Source organism: Pezoporus flaviventris, unplaced genomic scaffold, assembly GCF_033815535.1.
Source record: "Pezoporus flaviventris isolate CSIRO_AGI_PZ_B2104156 unplaced genomic scaffold, CSIRO_AGI_Pfla_v1 ptg000036l, whole genome shotgun sequence".
Classification (NCBI taxonomy): Eukaryota; Metazoa; Chordata; class Aves; order Psittaciformes; family Psittacidae; genus Pezoporus; species Pezoporus flaviventris.
The window spans coordinates 9,701,665-9,728,997 of record NW_026892584.1 but is presented as its reverse complement, the minus strand read 5'-3'; the positions used below and the strand labels follow the sequence as shown (position 1 = coordinate 9,728,997).

The following is a 27,333-nucleotide window of genomic DNA, read 5'->3' as shown; positions in this document are numbered from 1 at the left end:
AGGCCACTGTGAACATAGGCCATAAAAAGTCAGTATTGTTTACTGAAGTGGTGTGAGGTGTGCCAAGATACTGGAAGCCTTTTAATGTTAGGACATGTACAAACATGTAGTAAATGGCAAACATGCACTTTTTGCCTCAAAGCACTTACTCTTGATAGTTTAGCATAAGTAAAACCATAATATTGTATATTACCTTATCTTTATAGTTATATGTTAATTTCAAAGCAAGATGTAAATGCAGTTCAGCTGGTTACACAATATAATGAATTCTGAAATAATTTTGCAGAGTTTATCAAATTTATCCCTGCACTGAAATTTGTAGTAAAATGTAGTTAAAAGTATGAACTTAAATCATGAGTGAATTTGATCCAGTCACCAACATGGAAACACACACATCCTATTTTTACTAGGTAGTTTTAAAATAATATCTCTCTCTTTATATATCTATGTGCTATAAATCCAGTATATGATTCTTACGGATAGAATATATTCACCCTGTATTTCCTGTCCACCACTATGCTGCTTTGGGGTCAAATGTGTGAATGGTTGTGGCAGAGTAAGGTTTTTAGGTTTGTTCGGGTTTTTGTTTGGGTTTTTTTGTTTTTCCTTCCTCTTCCACCCTCCCCCACATTTTATATGGCACTCCTACTTCTTGTGTTTTCACTTAGGCTTTGACACTGCCCTAAGAGAAGTGTTTCACCCTTTATTTGCTTCTCCTCATCTCTGTTGAATTCTGCTTGGCCAAAATATCATGTGTTTGTGCATGTAGCCTGCAGGTTGTTTGTCAAAAAGATCCTTAATTCAGCAGTGATAGTCGCTTAATTTTATATGTGGGCAATACAAAAGGAAGTTTTTCAAACAGTTTTGTTTTTATTGTGTGGGTAGTTCTGCCTTGCAGAAAAGCTTAGCCTGGGAAAACCTGATGTGGGAGGGGAGGAAGAAAAGATCGACAATCATTTATCGTGTAATATCAAAGTGAAATAGTTCCAAGAAAAAAAACTCATGGTAAAGCTTTTCAGCTGAATGTGAACTGAAGGTCATACACTTGCTTTCGTTTTAGCATAGCAGTATCAGCATAGAAGCATTGGTAAAATATCATGGAAGACAGTCTGTTTTCCTAGGCTGCCTCTGGCAACCATGCCTGCTGAAAAGGCACCCTAAAAAATCTCAGTCTGAGGTGGCTTAACAGACTGGTTTTGGCACAAGAGGCAAAGGCAGAGTACCAATGATACTAACTTGAGGGAAGTGTCACAAAATGATGTATGAAATGCAAATTTATGTTTTTAAAGTTGACAGAAGTTGCTCCAATAAATGTTTGAAGTAAAAGTCGCCATCCAGGCATTGTCACAGGACTGTAGACTGGCCTTTGTCTCAAATTTGGCTAAGAAAAGGGTATCATTATATACAGCTGCCTCAAATGCACTGACAAACTTTGACATTGCAGAAAATGCTATGTAGAATGTGGCCAAAGGTTTCCAGTGGTTTAGTGCCTAAGTTAAGCCATGAGTACAAAGCAGGTATTACTGTTTTCATTGCAGGGTGTGTGAGCTAATGAGAAACTTCTAATGCCTTGCTTGGTTAGGGCAGATTGTTAAACCAGTGTTGACTTTCAAATTCTGAAAAATGCCTTGGGAAACTGTTAGGATGTGTTTGTGCCAGCCATTGAAAAGGGATAGTAAAACCATAAAACAATGGGCTAGATTGAGAAATGGTCATTTTAAGTAACCAGCAGGCTATTTATTTCACAGAACTGCTTCATGTGAGATTTTGCATGTACTTGCATCCAACACAGCATATGAAGCAAAAAGTACACAGAGTGAAATGAAGCTGGTGTTCCTGGAGGCTTGAAATGCTTTGCTGTAGCTGTGTGACATAGCCATCAGCTGCTGTGATGCAGTGGAAACCAGGATACGGATAGAAGGGGTCACATGAGTCTGGGGGGATGAGCAAAATTAACATGCTATTTCTGAAGGAGTGTGCACTTGGGTTGACAGTTTGATGTTGAAGTCTTTCAGTTAAATTTTTGTTAAAGGAAGTTTCTTCTGCAATCTACAAAGCACTGTAGAAAACTAAACTGGTGAAAATATCAGTCCATCTCTGAATAGCATCTAAGAATCAGAGATAATGAAAATGAGACAGTTTGCAGTGCCAAGGTACCTTGCATCTGCAGGGAGCCTGATTACAACAAAGGGTTAAATTAAAAATCAGTCTGTTCTTTTTGACAAGTATCTATTTGATAAATTACCATGTGCCAGTTTTAGTTCTGTGGTCCTTATTGCTTTACTAAAGTTTCTTTCAGGATTATGTAAGACAGTTTTGCCTTCAAGGAACTTGACTTTAAGAAAGGTATTGGCTACCAGCAATACATGAGTGTCATTGTGTTTGTTTGGTTTTGGGTGGTGTTTTTTTTGTTTGTTTGGTTGTTTTTTTTTTGTGGGCCAGAATGTAATCCCTGCTTCATTTGATGTTGTTGCACAAATGATCCTGATGACTTCATGGAGATGTCTTACAAAAAGAGTGAAATGAATAAGAAAGCCTTAGTCTGGCTGTGTGTGGTTTATACTGCTTCTGTTTGAGAAGTAAGATACAGCAATATACCATCAGTGGAAAGAACGCTTCCCTGATAACATAGTGGAAGGAAGAAGAGATTGCTTTCTTAATGGTTTGACAAATACGAGATGAGAGACTGCTCATGTAACACTGAGCTTCCTTTACATGGACATTCCATAATTTCACTCTAGTATTTATAAACAGTAGTCAGCATTTCTAATGAATGCTTGATTCAGAAAGAGATTTGTGCTTATGAAATGTCTGTATAGTAACATACACAGAGCTTAGCTAACCATATGTTTGCATGTGGAATGGAAATAGAACCATGAAAAAAGCCACTGTGACTCTGGCATGAAAAAAGTCCCACCCATTTCTTGTAAGGTTCTTTTTCTTCCTGTTCCGTTACAGATCATGAAGAAGTAGCATTTGCTTGCAGCACACTAGGTAAAAGTGGTGAAAATGTCAATTGCAACAACAAGGAGAATCAAAAGAAATGTAACAATGGTTGGAAAACTTAGTATTTACCAGTGGATTAAATACATGGATAGTTTATATCTACGATACGTTATATGCTGTATGGGTAACATGGGTAAATACTCATAACAATACTTTGTCAATATATTAAAGGAAAATCAGTTACTAGGAAAGTAATGTTTGGGAGATGGAGTGTTTCTTTTTTTTGGTGTGTGTGGCATACCTTTATGAAGAGCTGGAGAAGTTCTTAGGGTTTGGGGTTTTTTTCAGTTCTTTTTGAACTTAATTCTTTCTCAAGATGGCCAGGTGGCAAGTGAGTTGACTTAATGTTCTTCTCTCTCCTCCTATGCTGTGCATAAAATTGTTTTCTTGCCTCATACCAAGTAAGGGATATAACTCTGGCAAAATGGCATTTGAAAGTTACAGAGTTGAACCTGTTGTCACTATCCCTCAGTCTATGTTTATTTCCCTGCCAGCTTCATTAGAGCCCAGCATAGCAGTCACAATATCAAAGGTATCTTTTGGTTTCATACCAAATATAATACTCTGTTATTCAAACTGCGATTTTATGAGGCATTTAAGGAAACTGATTATTTGTTTTCCACTGAAGTTTCAGTGGAAGTTGGAATCTTTCAGTCACCAGACATTCTGCATGAAAACACAGCAGAATCCATTTGCTGATAGATCCCTGTGTCTTTGTGTCACTAAGTGACTTTCTAGGTCTGCATGAAGAGATTGCCATTCATCACGTCCCTCTAGGAAACTGAAGCTGGCTGGTCTTTAATACAGTTTGGTATTAGCAGAGTATGCATTTCAAATTATGAATTGCTGCAAAGGTTTGAACTTCAAAATGCCTAGCAGGCTACATCGACTGCATTAGAGCACACATGTTTCGGCAGGCAGCAGTTTGTAGTGATGTGTGTTCTCATCTTCAACCTAGCAGCCCAAGTGAAAGATACCACAGGCTGATCTAGCACAGTTTTTTAGTGCAAAGCTCCAGCCTGTGATTTGGGTTTCCACAGCAGGGTATTCTAACCATTGTGCTACTGCTTCTCCAGCAACCAATTTTTTTTCATGGTTTCAGCAATATCAGTGTTCTTCTGGATGCATTCTACACTGCTTCTTTCTTTCCCAGGTAAACAGCACGTTTCCAACTGCAGTGCAGAGTCATTTGTAAGATGAAGCTGTCTCATTTGCTTGATAATGCTGTACGATGCTTGCAGTTTAAAAATAACCAGATTAAGTGGAACACACCTGAGTTTGGGCTCATGTATTCATTTGACCTTACCAGTTATTTGTTCTGGATTTAGACTTTGGACCTTAATACAAGAACGTCACTTGAGAAGTTTAAAGATTTATTTAGAGTTACAAGCATATCCTCCCAGCACATTGAAGCATACTTAATATGATAGGATGCAGGAGTGCTAGCCCAAGTAGGCAGCTGTATTTCAAAGGTGGATCATGGAGTTTGTTTTTTAAAACAGTTTCTGGTAGTCCCTATGAAGACTGGGATCCTAAGTCCAAGCTAGGAGTACATTCTACTGTGTCTCCACTACTACACAGGCAGCAAAATAGTATATCCAGGCTGTCACTTTTCTCCAAGCATTATTCAGGACTGTTCTGACAGTTATATCATAGAATCACAGAGTGGTTTGCGTTGGAAGGGACCTTAAAGGTCATGTTAATTCCAAACCCCCTGTCATGGGCAGGGACACCTTCCACTAGACCAGATTGCTCAAAACCCCATCCGTCTTGGCCTTGAACACTGCCAGGGATGGGGCAGACGCTGCTTCTCTGGGCATCCTGTTCCTGTGACTCAGCATCCTCACAGTGAAGAACTTCTTCCATGTCTAATCTAAATCTACCCTCTTAGCTTTCTTGTAGGCCCCCTTTAGGTACTGGAAGGGTGCTCCTATGAGCCTTCTTTTCACCAGGCTGAACATGTCTAACTATCTCCTTTAAAGGAGACATGCTCCAGCCCCTGATCGTCTTCATGGCCCTCTGGATGCACTCCAACAAGTCCACATCATTCTTATGTGGGGAGCCCCAAAGCTGAACACAGTACTCCAGATGAGATGTCATGAGGGTGGAGCAGAGGGGCAGAATTGCCTCCCTCTACCTTCTGGTCACGCTCCTTTTGATACAGCCCAGGATGCAGTCAGCTTTCTGGGCTGCAAGTAGACACTGGCAGGTCATGTTGAGCTTCTTGCCCGCCAACACCCCGAAGGTGTTGTTCCCCTGAGGGCTGCTGTAATCCATTCTCCACCCAGCCTATATTTGTGTGCTCACAAGGTTCACATGGGCCCACCACTCAAGCCTGGCAAGGTCCCTGTGCATGGCATCAACTGTAGCACACAGTTGATGTCATTGGCAAACTTGCTGATGGTGCGCTCAACCCCACTGTCCATGTTACAAACAGAGATGTTAAACAGCACAGGTCCCAGTACCTACCCTTAGGGAATGCCACTCTGCACTGGTCTCCACTTGAATATCAGGCTTTTGACCATAGCATTTTGAGTGCAACCATCCAGCCAATTCCTTATCCACTGAGTGGTCCTCACATCAAATCCATGCCTCTCCAGTTTAGAGACAAGGATGTTGTCTGGATGGTGTCATATGCTTTGCACAAGTCCAGGTAGATAACATAAGCTGCTCTTCCCTTACCCACTAATGCTGTAACCCCATTGTTAGAAGGCCACCAAATTTGTCAGGCATGATTTTTCCCTTAGTGAAGCGATGTTGGCTGTCACTAATCACCTCTCTGTTTTCCGTACACCTTAGCTTTGTTTCCAGGAGGATCTGCTCCATGATCTTGCTGGGCACTGAGGTGAGACTGACAGCCCTATAATTCCCTGGATTTTCATTTTATAAAAATGAGAGTTATTTTTCCCCTTCCACTGGACTGCCACAACTTCTTAAATATGATGGATAATGGCTTGGCAACTTCATCTGCTATTTCCCTCAGGACCCAAGGATGCATCTTTCAGGTGCCATGGACTTGTGCACTTCCAGCTTCTTTAGATGGTATCAAACCTGATCTCCTACAGCAGGCAGTTCTTAGTTCTCCCTGTCCCTGCCTTTGCCTTCTGTGACTTGAGTGGTGTGGGTAGATCTCTTGCTGGTGAAGACCAAGGCAAAAAAGTTACTTAGTACGTCAGCTGTCTCCATGTCACAGGTAACCAGGTCTCCCATTTCCTTCTGGAGAGGGTCCACATTTTCCCTTGTTTTATTTTTATCCCCAACATACTTATAAGTGCTTTTCTTATTGCCCTTAATGTACCTGACCAGATTTAATTCTGTGGGGGCTTGAGCTTTCCTAACCTGATCCCTGGCTCCTCAGACAATTTCCCTATCTTCCTCCCAAGCTACCTGTCCTTGCTTCCATCTTCTGTAGGCTTCCTTTCTGTGCTGGAGTTTGTTCAGGAGCTCTTTGTTCATCCAAGCAGGCCTCCTGCGTGGTGTTCTTGACTGACTGTCAGGATGCATTGATCCTGAGCTTGGAGAAGGCGATTTGTGAATATTAACCATTTTTCTTGGCTCCTGTTCCTTCCAGGGCTTTTTCCCTACCGCACAGATGCCTTAAGAGGCTGTAGTTGTCTCTCTGGAAAGCCAGGGTAGTGAGCTTTATGCACACCCCCCTTGCTGCCTGTCGTGGTTTAAACCCTAGCCAGACAGCTTGTTCACTCACTCCCAGTGAGTGGTGCCGGGCTGAGAGCAATTGAGGGCCGCCCCCCCCCCGGGGCTCTCCCCTTCCCCGCTCCCGGAGGAAGGGGGAAGAGGATTGAAAGAGTGCAACTCCCATGGGTTGAGACAAGAACAGTCCAGCAACCAATGTACAACACAAATCACCACCTCTACTACCAATAATAACAATGATAAAGGAAATAACAAGGGAAGAGAATACATCACCTCGCCATCAGCTGACCGATAACTTGTCCCCCCAAGCCCGACCAAGCACTGACCGATGCCTCCTCCAACCCCGCAGTCGCAGCCCTTCCGGCTAACTCCCAGTTACATCCCGGACATGACGTGCTGTGGCATGGAATACCCCCCCGGCCAGCCCGGGTCAGGCGTCCCGTCTCCGCTTTCTCCTGGCCTCCCCTCCTTCCTGGCAGAGCATGAGGCTCACAGAGTCCTTGGCCAAACCAAAACATCCTTGTTATCAGCTCTGTTCCCGAGCCGAAAGTCAAAACACTGCACTGCACCAGCTACCAAGGAGGAGAAAAATGTCTGCTACTGCTGAACCCAGGACACTGCCCTAAGGATCTTGAGTACATCTTGAACTTCATCATTTTGTGGTCACTGCAGCCAAGACTGCCCTTGAGCTTCGCATTCCCCACCAGCCCCTCCCTGTTGGTGAGAACAAGGTCCAGCATAGCTTCTCTCCTCATTGGTTCCTCTGTCTGTTGGAGAAGGAAGTTATCATCAGCACATTCCAGGAACCTTCTTGTTTGCTTGTGCCTTGGTGTGTTGTCCCTCCAACACATACTGAGGTGGTTGAAGTCCCCTATGAGGACCAGGGGTCCTCGGACTGCCCATTCTGTTGTATTTGATGTTGTCACAACTGCAACTGCAATGTGTTTCCTTAATTGTGACTGACAAATGAAGACACAAATGTGTGTTTTATTCACAGGCACAATTAAAGGAAGTAAAAGCATATGGTAGGCAGCAGTTTGGAACGCATGCCAGTCTGTTTCAAAAGCAACTGTGCAGTATTGTCTCATTATCTTTCAGTGTGAAATGGACTTCATATTTTTAAGCTGGTTTTGAAAATGAAACTCAAAGTGGCAACTGGAAAATAGCAATCACAGAGAAGTTTAACTAGATTTTTTTTTTCCCTTCTTTAGAGTTTAAAGCAAGGTATTCTAGAAAGGGAGGAAAGACTCTGAGGTTACTTAATCCTGCAAAAATTTTTAGTGTACTGTACTTCTTGCATATGGTGCTGTCTTTGAGCTACTGCCAGATGCTGGGTTTAGTCTCCACTCAGTCCTGCCAGGCTTTCACATTCTTCATCCTCCTCCTGTGGGCTTCTCTTCTATGGCCTTGTATTTATTTTCCTTCTTTCCTCTCTTCTTTCATCAAATATTCTCATTTCCATTATTCTCAAGCATACACCTTCTTTTGTCACTTTTGTCATCTGTATTTTATCTCTCCCCTTCTCTGTTTGTTGCTGCTAGTCCGTTGTCTAGCTTAACTTTCATCTTGTTACCTGATGAGAGTGATTTTGCAGGCCCTGGTTTAATGTCATAGAACAGATATTTTTTAGAGATGAAAAATACCAAAGGGCCTGTTTCAGGGATGTGGGATCCAAAACGGTACAGTGTTTTGAATTGGGCATGTTGTCACATACCAAATTTTGTGCATGCTTGTTGGTCACTATTTGGGTTGTTGAACTGAGTGATTAGTGGACTAACTAATCACAACTACCTGGTGAAATAAGCTGAAAATCAGCCTGGTAAAAATGGTAGTAATTTTTGAGAGCAGAACCTTGCTGACATGTGTCTGCAGCAGTCTTATAAACTTATTTTAGCTGAAGCAAACCACCCTTTAAAAGTCTAATGTCTGTTGTCACAGTATCTCAAACCTCTACTCTTTTGAAAGTCATGCTTTCTAGACCTCTGCCTTACCAGTTTGCAGTTTGAGGTTTCATGCTTTCCCTGTGCCTGCTGGTGACATCTCTGTCACCATGGGAAAATGCAAGAAACCTCAATGAGAAAAATATTTCAGTAAAGGTAGTGTTAAGAAGAGAGTAGGAGGGGAATACCATTCCCAAGAATTAGAGGTTTTAATGATGGAATGTTTTTTTCATTGTATCACAGTTCACTCTCAGAAAAGAAGTCTTGGGAGCCTGAGACTTGCTTTATCTTTATGCATTTTATATCTTTCCACCCACTCATGATCTCTGATCTTTGTTAATCTGGATCTGCTCTGCATGTTCACAGAGAAAAGTTCTTAAAGGAAAGAGGAGGGACTGCAAGGACTGAGAAGTTGGCAAAACTGATGGGGAGAAGGTGTTGAGTCACGTTTAACTGTCCGAAAGCAGTGAGGAGCAGCCTCCCAACCCTGCTGCCTAAGAAAACCTGTAAAAGCAGGGGTGACCATGGCATGGTCTCACCTGGTTATTAGATTTCCAGCTGCAGTGTGTTGCAGTAAGAAATCTGGCTAAACACAGCCCAGAGTTCCCTGTGGTCCTTTCACTACAAAATGTTCCTTCCAGTTGAGATCTGGCTGTGTTGCAAAAAAGCCATATTCTAGCATATTATTGAAGAAAAGAACAAGAAGGGAAGTCTGTCTTGGGGAACCTTCCTTTAGAGCATTCAGAGTAGAACTGAGGAGCTTAATCTCTCAGATTTAGTGGAGAAATGAGAGATTTTGGCACTCAGTGAGAAGAGCTTTTGGGAGGATGGAAGAGGAGTTGAGTAAATATTGATGCATTTGACTTTTTTGGCGTGCATTTGAGCAATGTCTATCAAGCTTCCTTTAAAATTATCCAGCCAGCTGTAGCTTAATTGTGGATATTTTCCATACTTAATTCACAGTATCACAGTATGCTAGAGATTGGAAGGGACCTCGAAAGATCATCTAGTCCAATCCCCCTGCTGGAGCAAGAACACCTAGATAATGTTACACAGGAATGTGTCCAGGTGGGTTTTGAATGTCTCCAGGGAAGGAGACTCCACAACCTCCCTGGGCAGCCTGTTCCAGTGTTCCGTCACCCTCACTGAGAAGAAGTTTCCCAGTGTAAGGAATTGGCATTTTAATTTAACAAAGAAATCTGTTATCTTATTAGATTCGTCCACCCGCTCATGGAAATGGAAACCCAGTAGGTTAAGTTTGTTCTTATTTGCTGTCACAGCTTTTTGGTTGTCATCTAAGCTTTTCATAGTCTATTCTGTCCAGGTTTTGTGCTGCACTGTATTCTATGTAATTTCACCCCTAAAATTGCACCCACCACTGCAATACATGCTAGCACTGGGTTGTTAGATCTCACAGTGAGAACAGTCTGAATGTCCCTTTGCTGTAGTCTATCTGGCTTCTTGTGTGCTGCACCCCATGCTGTGGTAGCAAGCTGCCTGGGTATTACTATATTGTGGTTCCTTTACACCTACTAGGAACATGAATGCTTATCAGGTGTCCTTAATAACATGAATCCGGCATTGCTTTATTTTCAACTCAGCAGGTTTAGCTTAAGGAATGTGTTACTTAAAGGAAAAAAGCAATTTCACCTGAAAGTAAATGGCCAAATGGAATTTTATGTAGTCCTGACAATAGAGGCCATTTGCTGTTGCTGATTGCCATCATGGCACACTTTAAGTGAGAAAAAATCTACTACCCCCCTTCAATACACACAGGCCTTTTTTCCTAACAGATTTATTTATTAAGCATATGTTCAAAGACTACAGCTATTACCACTTAATAAATAGAACCATTTTTTCATTGCTTTTCATAGATACAATGCCACAATATTACAAAAAACCCATTAATGTTCTAGATTTAATTAAAATACTCTATTAAAACCCCTTTCTACTCCAGCAGTTGTTTGACAGTAGGAAGATAAATACTGTATGTTGGAGACTGACCTTCAAATGACAGTCCAAAGTTGCTACTTTGCAAAGTCTTTAGCAGTTTGAATACCTTTTTGTCTTTCCCATACATAAAAAATGGTCTCTTCTGAGGCCAGGAATAGGAGGAGGGGTGGTGAGGCTACAGGGCTTAGTCCCAGCTTCCCACCCAGGTATGTTCCTGCTGAAATAGGTAGAAATTTCATCTTGCCAATTTTACAGGCTTTCAGGAAGAGAGATGGCACTCCTGAAGGACTCTAAGTGCCTTCCATTTTGTATGCCTTCAGTGGGAGACAAAGAGAAATACATAAAGCTTTTTCAGAATAGGTAATTTTTCTTTGTCATGCTCATGCAGGAGCTCTCAAAATGGCCCCTTTTAGCACACTGTGTGCTCACTAGTACTGACAGGTTCTGAATGTCCTTTGCCAGGACATCGAAGAGCCTGTGCTATTTTCTATAGCGGAAAATGCCTGTGCGACAGATCTTAGGTGAAGCTTCCTTTGTTCTTCAGGATTTTCTGCATGCTGCTGAAGTGCTGTTCCTATTAAATGCATGTATAGATTTGGAGGTGCTACGTCTTTTCAGTTGGTAAGACCATTCCAAGATCTGTAGAGAATGAAAGGATGGACTATAATGTTATAATTATCCTCCAAAATTAGGACTAGGTATTTCCTTGATTTGTCTTTTTGTCTTTGCTCAGCATATCTGAAGTATATGACAGTGCTTCTATCTGAGCCATGCATAAAATGTAGCTCTTGTCCATTCTGCACATGATTTTCCCACCATAATTAATGCTGTCTTCAGGAAAAAGGGCATAGTTATTGTTGGGAGTTGAGGGGTGCAACGAAAAAGATTCTTACTAGAATCTGGTCACTGAGGAGGAAGACAGGTGGGATGGGTTGGAAAGTGCTGAATTGGTTCTTAGAAGCCGAGAATGAGATTTACAGGATTACTCAGTGCAGGTTTAACTTCTTCATGTTGAAGTCAAGTGAATGCCTCTGTGGGAAGAAACTTGGCATTTCCTGTTAATGTAGGTGAAGTGTTCTGGATAGCATAGCAGGAATATAGCTGTGTGGATGAAATTTTACATCCAATTGACATATACTGTCACCCACAGTTCATAAGAAACATGCAATTGGAGGGAATTGACTACCTATATTTCAAAGTATCTTACATACACAGTAGTGTTTTGTCATGGAGACTGAACAGTGGGACTACTAGGAGACCATAAAGATAAGCTTGTTGCCTTTGTGGTGACCTGAATTATAGATCAGAAAATCAGGAGCTCCTGAGAAGGAAGAAATGCTTTCATCAAGGCCTAAGAAAACAATTTTTTTTGAATAGCCACAATTTGTGTGGCATAGATGAGGCAGAAAAATAACTCACTGTCTTTTCATCCTCAGAATAGAAGATACCGTGAGACCATTTATACCTGTAGCAATAGGAGGTTTTAAGTGTGCCCCCTTGGCAGCAGTGCCTCCTACAAATGCAGCATACCTGCCACTTTCTTCTGTCTAACATCAGCTCATATTCAAGTCCTCTCCACAATGGTCTCAGTCTAAGGTATCAAAGAACATTTCTGTGCTGTTTGCTGGACTACGGAATGGAAATCACTAGGCTAGCTAATATCAAGCTGGCCCTGGAAATACAAGTGCTATGCTAATGCCGGATCAAAACATGGCGTCTCCATGTTACCTTTTGGTAAGGTAATTCAGCATGAGGCTGTGCTGCATAAGATACAGTCACCTCAGATCAAGTGGAGCCTTGGAAAGCATGCTTCCATGAGAGGTTTGTTTCTTGGGGCTGTTTTGTAGGGTGAAGCTCATGACTGCAGGCGAGTGATGCAAGATCCTCCCAGAATAATTACAAAGCTCATCATCAGTGTGTGCTTTTTTTTATCTCGCCTTCTCTGACATAGATCCATAACTACTTGTGCATGTCTGCTTATCTATCTAGACAAAACATTGCTCTGTGCATCTTCCCTCGCTGGGAAGAAGATGAGAAGGCAAGCTGTCATATTTTTTTAGTTCACTACTTAGGGCTGTGTAACTTGTGTTCATGAGCACTGTATAGGAGCCCATGTAGACTACACATAAGTAAACAAAGTGGATTGTTACCTTCTTCATGCACTGTTCATTTTTGTGCTGCTAGGGAGAAGAAGAGATTGAGGCAGTTATAAAACATTTTAATAATCTAAGCATGCTTCTAACATGAAGGGACTGCGGTTAGAGGTAATGAGCGTTGAACTGAAAGTAATGACATTTAGTTGTGCAGGCTTTGCATTTGGGCCCATAATGGAGTAGCCCTGGGTGGAAATAGCAGTCTAGTACAGAGAGAAAATTGAGCATGGGCATCCTGTTTCCAGATGTTCACACCCTTATCTATACAAGTGCTTACTCTGGAGCCTGAGTTACAGCATCTGAATTGATGCCATTGCTTTTTGAGGAAGTCAAACAGTTCAAGCATAGACTTTTTAAATACATAAAAGAAAGCAAGATGCTTATACTTGGGATAGTACCATTGAGGTATGTATCAGGTTTGTGGCTGAAGATGATTGCTGAGACTGGTCTTGATATACTTTGCTTTGCTCAGGGAGGAGAATGTCTTTGAAATAAATGTTGAATGTAATAGTGGCTTTCCTAAATGTTTTTGGTGAAGGCTCCAGGGCATAAGATTTTAGTCACTTAGTAAAGCAGGCTATCCCCAAATGAGTGACATCAAAATCTTCCTGTTTGAACCTGTCAGGAAGCCAGCATATCACCCATCTGCTTCAGGGTGCAAAACCTCTCATTCACCAGAGCAGAAAGCACATTTAATACCTATAAGACACCAGGCTAGTAAGTCACTGAAGAGAAATTAGAAACACACAATGGTATTGGCATTGCAGCTGTAGAAGTTATTCATTTATGAGAAGAGATGTGCTTTTTTCAAGTGTGCTAACACCAATTGAGATGACAGTAGTATGAATAGTAAATACTTTCAAAAGTGCGTGAGACCAGAATGTGCTAGTTGCTTTTAATTATCAAATGCACTCTTGTGTCACAGAGGCCATTTGACGGGTTTTAAATTATTGCTGCTGTTTTTTTATTATGACTTCAGGCACAGTTAAGTATATCCTGTAGTTACAGGCTAAAAGCACAAAAAGTATAATTTGGGTTTGGGAGGGAGAGTTGATGATGCTCTTTCAAAAAGAGTATTCAACCCTGTGCATCTCAATCTGCATCATTGAGCTGTTGACAGTCCTCACTGGCTATGTTGTCTGTGCAAGGCTGATTCATGAGCAGAAAAAAAACCATATCTTTTTAACTGTGGAATTACAGAGCTGCTTTGTGGATTTCCATTTTCAGTGTTAAAGGGGGTTTGCAGGCTGGGAATAATTTGGGACAACTAATTCCACTGAAAGTCAACTTGCAGTCTGTTTACAAAGGCTCAAGGCATCTCCAAAATTATCACCAGGCACTTGAAAACTTTCACTGAAATACTTTTTTTTTTTTTTTTTAATAGGCATTTTATTGTTAAGCAGTAATGAGATGGACCTTTTCTATGGGGTTTAATAGGAAACAAGGAAAAAGCCTGAAGAAAAATAACAAACACAAGAAGCTTTGAATAGAGCCCTGGTTGAAATATGGCAAATGGTAATTACATGTGAGTGTGATAGAAGTTAATATTCACTGTCTCTGCCCATTGAGGGTCTCCATTCACTTAAGAGCTGTAATTTTATACTATATTTAATATTTTGTTTTGAAGCAAACACTGCTCTAGGGGCTGTAGCTGCCATGAGAAATAGCATATCCTTTAACTTGACATGTTTCACCGGAGAAAAGGAGAAAGGACAGGGCCTAACAACACATCTTGTGTTTAAGATCTGTAAGCATTAGTAGAGCCATTAAGAGTAAACCTCTTGTGTATTTGATTTTGTAGTGGGAGTACGATTTAGATGTGGACAAGAGCATAACTAATCTTGCAGTGGAAATTAAAAGCAACTCCTCCATTATTAGTAGAGACACAGCAATTTATAATGAGTACTGGAGGAGAATCAGACCCCAACAGATGGTACAGTAGCTCTCATGCTTCCCATATGGTTGTTTTCTTTGACAGCCCCTTACTGCTTCTGATGGCTCCTAGGAGTTAATCTTTGCTGAGCTGGGAGGCCTGTCTTTCTGTAACAGAGTGCCTAATGACTTTGTTTTCTTCTCCCTCTCATGTGAGTGAGGCTTACACCTGATTTAGAGTGGTGTCGGCCAAGTATTGCCTTTTGTATCATACTTTAGTTATTGGGCTGTTCTAACCTCAACCCTTGGGGTTTACATTCTTTCTTTAATGTAAACAGTTGCTTTGCCCTTGCAACTCTATTTCATGTGAATTATTATGGACTAGAGATTTGGTGAGATCATCATCTAAGTTACTTTATCTCCTACTAGATGGGCTAGGTAAGTGGTCACTAGCACTGTGTAGGACTTCTGGTCTAGGGGGGAGTGCCATCTTGAGCATCTGGTTTCTTCCAGAAAGGAAGGGTTTGATGGCAACTCAAGTGAATTCTCCCAGTCTCTTAAGTGAAATGAAGCCTCTGGTAGCAGGCTGCATTCTTCCCTCTTCAAGAATGACTTCACAGACTGGAGTCCTGTCTTGTAAAATTGCAAATTCTTTTGGTTATTTGGAACAAAAAAATGTATGGAGCCAGAGAGATTTGAGAAGAGTTTGAGTTTTGCTTTTATCTGTTCCTTATTTCTTTTCCTCCACAGTTACATTCTTTTGTGAACTATTCCTTGAGCAACATGATGATAAGCCACTCTAGAGGGTGGGGAGTGGAAGTTATATTAATGCGACATGTTAATGTGATGTCATCAAACTCTTCCAAGACCAGAGTCTTTGCACTCCACGCCTGTAGAGCACAAGCACATTTTCAAGCAAACAGATTTGCACCAGAAGAATTACTGAGAATCAAGGCTGAACATTACCTAAGAACAGACTCATTCTCACAGGATAAAACAGGCTTACTTTTAGAATTGCTAATTTTGCTTAATAAAACAAAATCCTTATTTAGTTCTTAACAGCCCTCAATTTTTATACTGAATACTGACAGTAACAGTAGGTTAAGAATTAATCTGAAAATTCATCACAGTTGTCCTGGTTTAGTCTGAAAGTCAGTTTCAGAAGTGCTTTTTCAGGCACTGATTTCATAAAATAGGATGCCTCGTGGCATTTATTTTTGTCATGATCTATAAACTGTACTGCCCAGAAATCTAATTACAGAAAAAAAATACTATCTTGTAATTAATGAAATTTATGTTTCTATATGTACAGCATAACTTATGAGCAATCTGGACCCTCTGTAAGCATGATAAGCACGTATCCCACCACTGATACCAGAGTCCCTTTTCTGTATAAGAATTTAATAGATAATAGGACATGTTGGCTTGTCTTATGGTTGGGTGTTATGAAGGCTGCAAAAAAATGGCTGTTTTTTTTTCTTGTTCTTGAATGATGAAAGTTGGGGCTGGTGGATGTTTCCACTGCAGCAGGTCAGCTGAAGATGCCCTTAGGAACTGCATCTGTCCAGATGGTATTGGAGCTTATCATTGTGTACTTCCCTGTGGCACCTAGTCCACTACTACACAGTACCTGTTTATAGCATTTTGAAAGCTCTTGTAAGTCACAGAAAAGAGGGAGAACCTCTGATCTGAAACCTGAAACTTGCAGAGCATAACAGCAAGCACGTCACATCAGTGACTGAGAGTTGAATAAAAGCTTGCAGCTTGTTTGATGGCTAGTCTCTTTTTCTTGAGTAAGAGGGGGAGGCAGCTTGTGTTGGAATCCTCTCTTCTCCATCCCTCTCTAGCAGCTTGCAGGCTTGCTTTTTTATGTGACCCTGCAGTATCATAATGATGGACCTGGGTGAACATGAACATTTTTTCTGACTTCACCTCTTTTTCTCTCCTCCCACCCATCCCAGATGAAGTGGCAGGTGGACTGAGTGGGAGTAATGTGAAAATTAATGCAGAGAAAATGTGTGACTCAGCAGTTCAGTAGGGAGCTGCTGAGTGGAAACGCACGTATTCTCCTTGCACACTCTGGCGTCAGGTTCCTGTTCCCTCAGAGATGAGAATAGGCCATTTATGGATGGAGCTCTGCAGCCCACCAGCAGGCAGAAGGAGGTTGCATATTCTTTTCAGGAGAACTTAATTCAAGTAGAAAGGAAAGTTTCCTCTCCAAGTTTGCTAAAAATGTTGCCAGTGGAAGGGGAGAAGGTCTAGAAATGCATAGACCTTGGTTTGCTGCCTGACTTACTCACAGATTCTGTGCATGACTTTCTTCCTTGCTTGCTTTCTCTCTTGATGCATCTTTCCATTTTGGTAATTGGAGTTTGGCTTAAGCAGTATCCAGCCTCTGCCAGTTGAAGTTGAAAAGTCTAAGTTGCCAGTACTCTCCCTAACTAGTAGATGACATCCGTTTCCCTCTCTGCACTGTTCTTTCAAGAATACCACAGAGAAGGTTTGCCTTTCTTAGGATGAGGCTGCTGACTGTAAGCATGCTAACTGCCACTCACGGATAAGCAAGTGCAAAGGAAAATCACCATGTCTGGGCTGTCCTCTGTCAGGTAACCATAAATTAACTTTTTTCTCACTCAGGAAGGGGCCATTGCAGTGTCTTTCTAAGCAGTTTTGTAATGATGCAAGAAGTTGTGATATTTTATTATCAGTTTCTGTATTTTTCTTTCAGAAGGTAGGACTGAAGCAGATTTTTCTTTACAGACCAAGTAACAGCAGGTAGGCATTTTTATATTTTATATGCTCATACTCACTACAAGCTCAGTTTTAAAACTGTAGTGTGCGTCGTTGTCACTGAATTTTCCAGACTTGTGTTCCAGAGTTTGATCTTTCAGATGAACTTTCTCCCTTTCAGCTGATGTAGGTAACATGCAAAAACCCCCAACACTCCAAACCACCTCTAAGGCATGGGGTGGTGTTCTCTTGAATATTCAAAGAACCTGAAGCAATGTCACTTGAGAGCTCCTGAGCAGCTGAATTCTTCGATAGTTTATCAACACAGAAATTGGAGTGCATTAAATACCAATATGCTTGGCAACTTTCATTTTAGCAAAAATATCCAGCTTTCCAAAATAGAATCCCTGAGTCTTAGAAATTTTGTTCCTTCTTCATACAGCTATGAATACCTGTAGCTTGGCCCAGCTAATTCTTATGGTATCAGGGTAGATACACTTAGTGCAAACTGAAAGCATTAGAAATAGTAAGCTGAATTTCATCTCAGAATGAGTAACACAGGAGACTCACAATCAAGTTGCTGGAATGTAGACTGGATCTTGGTGAAGAGTTTTCCGTTGCTCTGTAACATGTCAGAGATGATAATTACAGTTGCTTGGACCTTTAAGAGTGGGTTAGTGGTATGTCAGGCTTTTTTCTCCTTTAAGGTCTGTTACACAGAAGAGAACTAAGTCTGCAGTTACAGTTTGCTGTCCTACAAAGGACCACTAGATAATTTAACTGCCTTCCAGTTAGGTACCAGAGTGATCTTCAGAATTGCTTTGATGCAGTGTTTAGTGATAAACTTAGTGGGATATGTGGATTTGTCTGGGTTGTTGCTAATGTTTGATTTAAGTTGGCTGGTATCTTCTGAAGTAGCTCTCTATGTGGTTTTGCATTACAAACGCAAGATCTACCAACCACAAGATCTTGGCAGCTAAAACTTGGACTTTTTCCAGAGGGGAATTGGAAGTATTGAAGTGATTACATTGTTGTAAATTCTTTCTGTCTCCAGTCATGCAGTGGTAGGTAGCTGTAGGGTGCATTGGGGAATGTTTTTCTTTGCAGCTCTTAATCTGGGTGCTTTTAGGGACTAGATAACTCCTCTCTTCCCAGTTAGTGTGTTATTCATTCATTTCGAAAAGGTAAATGTATCAAACTCTTGTAAACAGAGCAGGTCAGGGATCAAGTAGAGCAGAAGTAATCACTGCTGTATCATGACTGGGAAGGTGAAAAAAAAAAATAAATGGAGGAGCCAGAAAGAAAAGAGATGCATTCTTAAGATAGCAGCAAGTGTTGGAAATAGCATTCCTAGCTTTCAACACAGCTCATTAGATCTGAGTGTAATTTTAAACATAAGTTGTCAGAGAAGTTAGGAGTGCAGAGGGTGTCAAGAAAAAAACAGCCTTTTCTAGGTGGTGAACTGTATCAATCTGTAAACAGTAATCATAGAATCATAGAATAGTTAGGGTTGGAAAGGACCTTAAGATCATCAAGTTCCAACCCCCCTGCCATGGGCAGGGACACCTCCCACTAAACCATGGCACCCAAGGCTCTGTCCAGCTTGGCCTTGAACACTGCTAGGGATGGAACATTCACGACTTCCCTGTGCAACCCATTCCAGTGCCTCACCGCCCTAACAGTAAAGAATTTGTTCCTTATATCCAATGATGCAACTTCTGTCATCATGTTTAGTTCCTTAGTATCTGAGTGTGCTCAATTATAGAGAAGTTCAGGGAAAGTTTCAGAGTTGTAGAATAGTGACCCACCAGTTGATTTCCTGCAGAGAGAGTAAGCATAAATACACAAGTTGTGTTTGCCTTGCATGTATGAAAGGTCCTCTTCTTCTAGCCCATTTCCTCTCATACCACTTCAGTGCATGTCGTGGTTTAAACCCTAGCCAGACAGCTTGTTCACTCACTCCCAGTGAGTGGTTCTGGGCTGAGAGCAATCGAGGACACACCCCCCCCCCCCCCCCCCCCCCCGGGGCTCTCCCCTTCCCCACTCCCGGAGGAACGGGGAGGAGGATTGAAAGAGTGCAACTCCCATGGGTTGAGACAAGAACAGTCCAACAACCAATGTACAACACAAATCACCACTGCTACCACCAACGACAACCATGATATGAGAAAATAACAAGGGAAGAGAATACAATACCACCGACCAAGAAACGAGTCCCACCCGGAAGCCCATGTCCTTCTGGGTAACTCCTAGTTACCCCCCGCCCCGGGCATGACGTGCTGTGGTATGGAATACCTCTTTGGCTAGCCTGGGTCAGGCGCCCCGTCTCTGCTTCCTCATGGCTTCCCCTCCTCCCTGGCAGAGCATGAGCCTCACAAAGTCCTTGGTCAGGGTAAACATCACTTAGCAACAACCAAAAACATCAGTATTGCCAGCACTGTTCCCAGGCTGGAAGTCAAAACACAGCACTGCACCAGCTAACATGAAGGAGAAACATGACTGCTACTGCTGAACCCAGGACAGTGAAAAAGAAAGATTGACTCTTAGTCCAAAAGATGAGTATTTTGTTTCCATTCTTCTCATGTTGCAGTGGCAAGCAAAAGAGAGAATGTTGTCTTAGCCAATACCTTTCTCCTAAAGCTCCATTCTTTAATTAGATGAGCTGTCTTTTTACCATCCAGCACAAGCTACCTCTCATTCATGTGCACTCTGAGGCACTCCTTCACCTTTGATGCAATTAATGTGTCTTACGACCTGCAGATTTGACAAGGTCTTGACCAGATACGTGAGGTAGTATGCCAGGGCTATCATGCATATGCAGGTTTTTGATGTATGTGAAAATAAGAAGTTGATTTGCAACCCCCTATCGGTAGTATGCATTCATCTACTCTTCTCTAATCAACAGCAGGTCTCCCTAGTGTTTAGATGGAAATCAGTGACTGATTTCAGTAGGCAGTTGCATTTTGATATCTGAAAATATGAAGGCTATACTTGGATTTAGGGCTCTGGTTTGAAGTGTGGGTAATCTTGAAGAATGTGAAGTGTTGCTCGTATGTTCATGCTTTGCAAAGCTTCCACACTATGATCCCCTCCTATAGAGTAAATTCTTGCCATGCACAGCTATCATATAGTGAGGTTCAGAGGGATGTGGATCTCCACATACATAAAAATGTGGGGACAACGCACGTGAGCTGCTGTGGTGTGTTGATTGCTACAGCTTGAGAGTTGGCAGAACAGGTGAAGCCTGTTTTTTCCCTCCTATCTTTTGTGCCTGTTGGGTAGTTCCACAGAGCTCAGGGATTCTACCACGAATGAAGAAGAAGCCACCATTAAAAAAACATATATTTCCCAGTGAAAAGGCAGTACCACTCCATTCCACAGAAGCATAATTCCCACAGGCACAGTGCAGTGGATGCAAATAAAAGTCTAACAGCTGTATGAGTACTGTATTTTCATTTTGGTAAGGAACAAGTCTCATCGCAATAGCACACTGTTAATTAAGTCAGCTAGTGGAGCTGTGTCAACTCCTTGAGCATTACCACCCATGCACAAGAGAGGACACAAGTTCCTTTTAAAGTGCTAACTTCATTAGGAAATACAGCCGGTATTCATGGTCTTGCAGGGTTGTTTTTTGTTTGGTTTTTATTTTCTCTGAAAGCTTGAAGTATGAATCAGTTGAGTTACAGAGCTGCTGATGCCTCGCCCACAGCAGCATTTCAGAATCACATTGTTGCTAGGGTTGGAAGGGACCTCTGAAGATCATCTAGTCTGACCCCCCCACCAAGGGAGGATCACCTAGAGCAGGATACACAGGAACGTGTCCAGGTGGGTTTTGAACGTGTCTAGAGAGGGAGAATCCACAACCTCCCTGGGCAGCCTGTTCCAGTGCTCTGCCACCATCAATGTAAAGAAGTTCTTCCTTATGTTGAGGTGAAACTTCTTGTGTTTATGGCCATCACTCCTCATCCTGATTTAACTGGATCATGGCATATATGTTACTCTGAGGCATTGTTGATTTATCATTAGTACAGTGCCTTTCAGTGTTTCAGTTAAGTCTGATACCCAAAGCACATGTTTCTCTGGGAGTGTATATGGGTATTGTTTCATTCTTCTGCCCTTTATGTACCCACATAAAGTCGGGAAAAGAAAGGGATGGAAGCACAGGGGTTGTCTGAGTTATGGAAGCTAGCTGTTAACCTTGTGAGTGAACAAAGATGTTTCCCTGTATAGATTATTCAGTAACAAAGTGTTGTGCCAGTTATTTTTGGCAATTTGTACTGGTGGCTATGTTTAAGGGAAGAATACAGAATGAATAGATCACTGGCTTGTTCTGGGAAGTTCCTTTCCCTGAACAACAAGGCTGAAGTTATGGTGGTGTTTTGAAATTTCAAGTTGCTTTGACAAGCCATGTGGCTGTCAGACCTTTTAATTCTTCTGCCAAATGGGTTTTTCTAGCAAGCATAGTCTGTGTCAAAGCAGAAGTACTTCTGGAATTTGAATCCCAATCTTCATGATGCAGGAATTTCTGAGGATGTTACATGGATGTTAGATTCTATGGTCAGTGAAATCACTAGCCATGGAGAGGCTTCATTCACTCCTCCTGCGTGTAGTCATCCTGGTCAACTGACTCCAGACCTTCATGCTGACCTTGACACAAGAAAACTTTACTGATGTCTCCTTTATTGCCTAATCTGTGCACCAAAATAGTCCAGTGTCCATTAGGGCAAATAATACAGGAATATAAGATTGCAAGATGAAGTGTGAATGGTAATTCAAGTATTATTTAATACTTAAGCCTAAACCAGCTGACATAGTTAAATCAATACAGAACCCTAGGTGGGCATGTTTGCTAAAATCTAATCTTTTGTGATTTTAAGACTTTCCTTAATCCAGGGCACTTGCTTTGTATATCCAACACCTGAATCATAATCTATACATCTATACATATGAATTCAGACAGTTCTCAATTGTTTTAGTTCTTGCCCCCATTGTCTTTTACTGTGTTAGTGAAAATACCTCTTGATAACACTATCAGTTCAGCAGAGCTAGAATCCTGGGCTCCTAGGTCCATAGATAAGATCTAGATCTCTATGTTATGCAATGAAAATAATTGAAAGTAGATATAGTCTGTTGTCCTTCATATAGGGTAGTCATAAGAAGGAGAATGTGACTTGTACAATTGTACAACTGTTGCTAGACAACACTGCAATACTGGGAATTGGGCTTCTGGGGTGTGGAGAGGCATAGATCCCCATAGTGACAGACATAGCAGCCCCCTAACTTTGATGTCTTTGTTCCAGAAAGCATGTGGTTAAGTGGCCTTCACGTCATCATATTAGAGTCAGGATTCTGTTTCCAACCTAGACAGAAGTGACCTTGTAAAATTTCAGGCTGTTACAGATATGAAAAAAGGAAATTCTGTTTACATGCTGCCTAAGGCAGGGGAATGTGCTTTTGGTCAGTTTAAAACAACAAAAAAAGGCTTTCTGAAATATGAAATGTTATGACTTGTAGTTGAAAGCTGAGCTTGATTATCTGCATTCCATGGCTTTTTGTTCTGGTTGTCTTCTCAAGACGTTTTAGTTCTGCTCTGTGTGTACTTTATCTTTACTTTGGGAGGAGTGTCCAAGAAAGGAAGTCATTAGGTTTTGCAAAAACAGTAAATAGGTTCATTAGCCATTGTTAGGGACAGATGTGCATTATTTAATGCAGGTAAAGAGAAAGTAGAACTTAAAACATAAGTGAAAATGAAAACTTAAGATACTTAGGGAGCAAATCATAATAAACTATATGTGAATAAATACTATTGAAGGTTTATATCTCAGCCACAGGTGCATGTCTTTTTGCATGGGTGGCAAAAATAATTCCTTACTTCAAGATTCTGTTCCTACTAGATTTCAAATTCTTGTTCCAAAGCATGGCATTGGCATCCCGAAAAAATAACAGGAAAAAAAAATGGCAATCACTAACAAGGGCTTTCATTTTAATTCTTGTCCAAATCCAGTGAGACATGGAGCAGTTTGAAAGCTTGAAAATTTTCAACTTCAACTGCTAAGTTTTAGCACATTATAGAAAGGTGAGCATTGAAAGTATTTAGGCAGCTTAACTGTGGCTGCTTTATGTGTCCACTGTGTTGTCTTCCTAGAGAACTTTGAGTCCTGCTCCATGTCCGTGGTATCAGAAGTCAAGGTATTAATAATATGGTTGGCGTCCAGGGACGCCGAGGACTTTGTGTGGGTTCTCTGTTTCTTGGGGGGATAAGGGGAAGGTTTTCATGGACTGTAGATTATCAGTTGGAGCCTGAAGGACAGAAAGGTAGAGCTTCCATGATTTCTTGAGCTATATTCCAGAAACTAAGTGCTTTTCTTTAAAAACTGCTGTTTTCAAGAGGTTGTCTTCTAGCTTTAAAGATGAGTTGTTTTATCATTGTGAGAAATAAAGGCTGGATTGTTGACCCTTCTTATTTTACCTCTTTAGTTCCATATTTTCCAATGTTTTATTGACCTTAATATGTACTTAATATGAAATCTTGATAGTGTTTATGCAAAAAGTAGAGTCTTTCTTGGCAAATAGTTAATTTCAGCATATACCTGTGGTATGACACACATGCGTGTATGTCTAGATGCACGTTCTCTGTGTTTCCTGAGAAATACCTGTGTAACAATAATGAAAATAGCTATGTATAGCCAGTTGCACCCTGCATACCCTGCTGAGAAACCAGTAATCTGAGCTCCTGGGAAAGTACCTGGTAGTACCTAGAAGGTGCTCTTCCTTGTCATTGCAGAGTGATGACCCTCTTCTTTCTGGGCAGCTGTGGGAATGGAGAACTTTGTAGAGGAAGCCATCAGCATTTCCCAAACACCTTGTTCTTTTGTACAGGGGTGGCTGTCCTAAGGTCTGTTTCAGTGAAGGGAGGAAGAACAATCACAAATTGGGAAGAAACATCTCACATTCACACTCATTCTTGCATCTCTGTATTTTAGAAATCATAATGGGAGATTTTCATGAATCCTTACTGTAACAATGGCCAGACTGTCAGCTGATACACAGATCCTATGTTTCATTTGCCTAGTGAGAGCTGTGGCTAGTTAATGGATGCTTACCTGACTTAGGGTTACTATTGTGAAACATTTGGAGAGGGCGATTTTGTAGAAACTGACCTCAACAAACCATGGAAGGGCCAATGACATGGCCATTCCCTGGAGCACAGGTGGCTGGTTTAGGCTTAAGGCTAGAGTGTTGTACACAGGGCAGCCCAGCCTTGGGTCTTTCTTCATGTAGAAAGATGGCAATAATTAGTACTTCCATGAAACTGGTTTGATCTTTCACTCCTTTTAGCTTGTAAATTAATTTATAGCTACACAGACTGTGTTCAAAATACTGTTAGTGAGGGACTAGCCATTCCAGTGCATATTTCTCCTGAATGGAATAGCATTACAGCATTTTTAAATAGTACTTGAGTATGAATTCACCCAAGAAGTAGGTTGTTAGAATAAAGTCTATTTTATTAGTGCCTTAAGACACTCAACCAAAACCCAGAGCCTTTGAGTGTTATTCAGACACATAACATGAAACTGTCTCTACCTCAAGAATTTATAATCAAATTAGACAAAGCAGACAAATAAGTGAAAATAGACAAATTGAGGCAGGGAAGGACAAAACATTTTCTCTGTCACCATGTAGCCGAGAATGTGGAGCTGGGAAGTAGCACAGATGGTTGCTTTTAACAAGTAAAACTGAAAAGGTGCAGCAATGTAAATGAGAATTTATTAACAACAAAGCCCAGAATCTGCGCCTCCGGAAAGAAAGGGAAAATAATTTATCCACCCACACTCGCTTTTTTCTGATGAAGGCAGGTGAATACAGCTGCACTAATAGAGCGTGACGCTCACAATCCTGAGCCACGCTTAGTGATGCAGAACTGAGAAGTAACCATCATCTCTACAAAAACAATACCCCTTGCAGCCTCTGTGGTGGCTGCAGGGTTACATGCTATTCATTCCCTGCACATGTCATTTTCACGTGAAGGTCTTTCCAATCCAGCTGTTATGGAGTCAATGGATGAAGCTGAAGGACAACACGGGCAGCTGAACAGGAAGGAGCAGTACCTGAAAACCTCCCAGAAAACAGCACTACTTGGTTGGGCTGCATGGTGGAATGGATTAATGCGTGGAGACAGCATGTATCTGTTTGTCCTTTCACAGATACTGGTAAGGCAGCTTGTCATTGCTTTGAAATGCTAGGACCTCTCTTTAAGTTTTGTTGGCTTGGGAGTTTTCCTCCTCATTCATTGTAAATGTAGCAATGGGTATAGCTGTAGTACTCTTCTTCCCGGACCCACCTCTCACAGCCTTGCTTTGCAGGCAGCCCCTGTCTTTTCATGTCCCAGACTTCCATCCTGTTTGTTTCCTGCCTTTCTTTAAATGATTCTTTGCCAAATGACACATCCTCCAACAAATCCATATTCTGTAGCTGAAAACGTATGGGGGTAAATAACTATCTTGTTAACAAGTCAGTTGGGACATATATCCTTTAAAGTTGCAGTATGCCCTTTATGGTCAGGGTGCAGGTGTACCAATCTGTGAGGGTGATAAATATAGCATCATTGCTTTTGTAGTGGTGTGGTATGTGCAGCAACCTTAAGTGATTCAAATGAAATGTTTCAACATGTGCATGTCTCTGTGTGTATGCTTTTATAGGGATGCCTATGTGAACATGCCTATTTGGGAAAGGTTTGCATAGATGAGATAGGCCTTATTAGTCTTTTAATAACATACAAAGTTCATTGAATTACCAGTTTTGATCTAAAAGTAGTAATGCTGAAAGCTCAGAAGTCAGAGGAATCTGTTGCTTTTTCAATGTACAGGCTACCATGGATAGTCCTTTTGCTAATGTAGATTAGAGTAAGCTTGCTTGACTCAGTGATGCACATCTAGATAATGGTAGCTGAGCATTTAGCCTTCAGTTTTTTTATTCTTGTTAAGCTACAGCCTAGAAAATACCTGACTTCTTAAAGCAAAAATAATTATTAACATGAAATCAATGAGAACTAGATTAGTTAATTATGCAGTCTTGAAATGAAAATGAATGTTTGTATAATGAGAGATGCTCATTATGTATTTTCTGATTGATTGCACAGCTTCTCGGCACAATGCTGTGGTACAGCACTTATGGGACCATCCCAGCAGCTCAGAATGCATTTGACCTGCTGTCTTACTTGCTTACTCCATTTAAGCAGTTTTTGTCAGATCAAGCAGAGGTAAGACCCTGTACTCCTTTCTGGTTATATAGTTGATGTCAGTAGCCTTAGGTGGTGCTTCTAATATCTCTTTTCATTAAAAGTATAATACACATGTACTTCATATAACATAGTGATTGCTGCATTGTATGTGTGTCCTGAAACAGTGAAAAGAGTTTACTGAAAACAGATCCCTATTTTATCTTCAACATACAGGGCTGAATTTTTGGCTATGATGTCAGATCAGCACAGCAGATTTTTTATTTTTTTATAATGTGCAAATGATTGCAAATGAAAAAAGCAAAAAGAAATCAGCCCACTAAGGTTTAGTCCATAGTAAAGGGGGGAGCTGGAGCTTAATTTATTAGGATGGTTAGAAGCTTAGATTTTGGAGGAACGGATTAACCCATGTAAAGGGTTTAAATCAGAGGATACTCAGTTACAAAATTCTGGTTTTGTTGATTATTTAGAGCACATCTGTGTGCAGTAAAAGTATTTCAGGTATACTAGGTGTACAGATTCAATTCTGTACAAAGCTACAGTAAAACTGCCTATCTTCTCACTATGACATAATGGCACTTACCAGTATGATTCATCTGATAAATTAGTGGGGTAATTATACACAGTGCAAATTTCACTAGTGTGGACAGAACATTAATTAAGCGGTGAGCAGCTACTTCCAAAAATCAGGTGAAATGTATGTGCTATCAGAATGCTTGGATTCACTGTACATAATCTTTGTAGCAGAGGCTGTGCAGTACAAATAAGAAATCTGACTCTTGTGGCT

At 41.1% G+C, this 27,333-nt stretch overlaps 1 protein-coding gene across 7 annotated transcripts in view; it reads left to right on the top strand.

Moving 5' to 3' along the window:
• PTPN5 (protein tyrosine phosphatase non-receptor type 5) overlaps positions 1-27,333 on the top strand; it is an 82,376-nt gene that overhangs the window by 22,092 nt on the left and 32,951 nt on the right. For 6 of the 7 annotated variants that reach the window (XR_009745059.1, XM_061463041.1, XM_061463040.1 and 3 more), the window contains 2 exons: positions 25,337-25,518; positions 26,448-26,567. Coding sequence is in view for 6 of the 7 variants with exons in the window: in XM_061463041.1 (XP_061319025.1) it covers positions 25,337-25,518; positions 26,448-26,567 (302 nt within the window). In the remaining variant the exon portion in view is untranslated. The remainder of the gene's footprint in view (positions 1-25,336; positions 25,519-26,447; positions 26,568-27,333) is intronic. The other variant, XM_061463043.1, reaches the window with a different exon arrangement.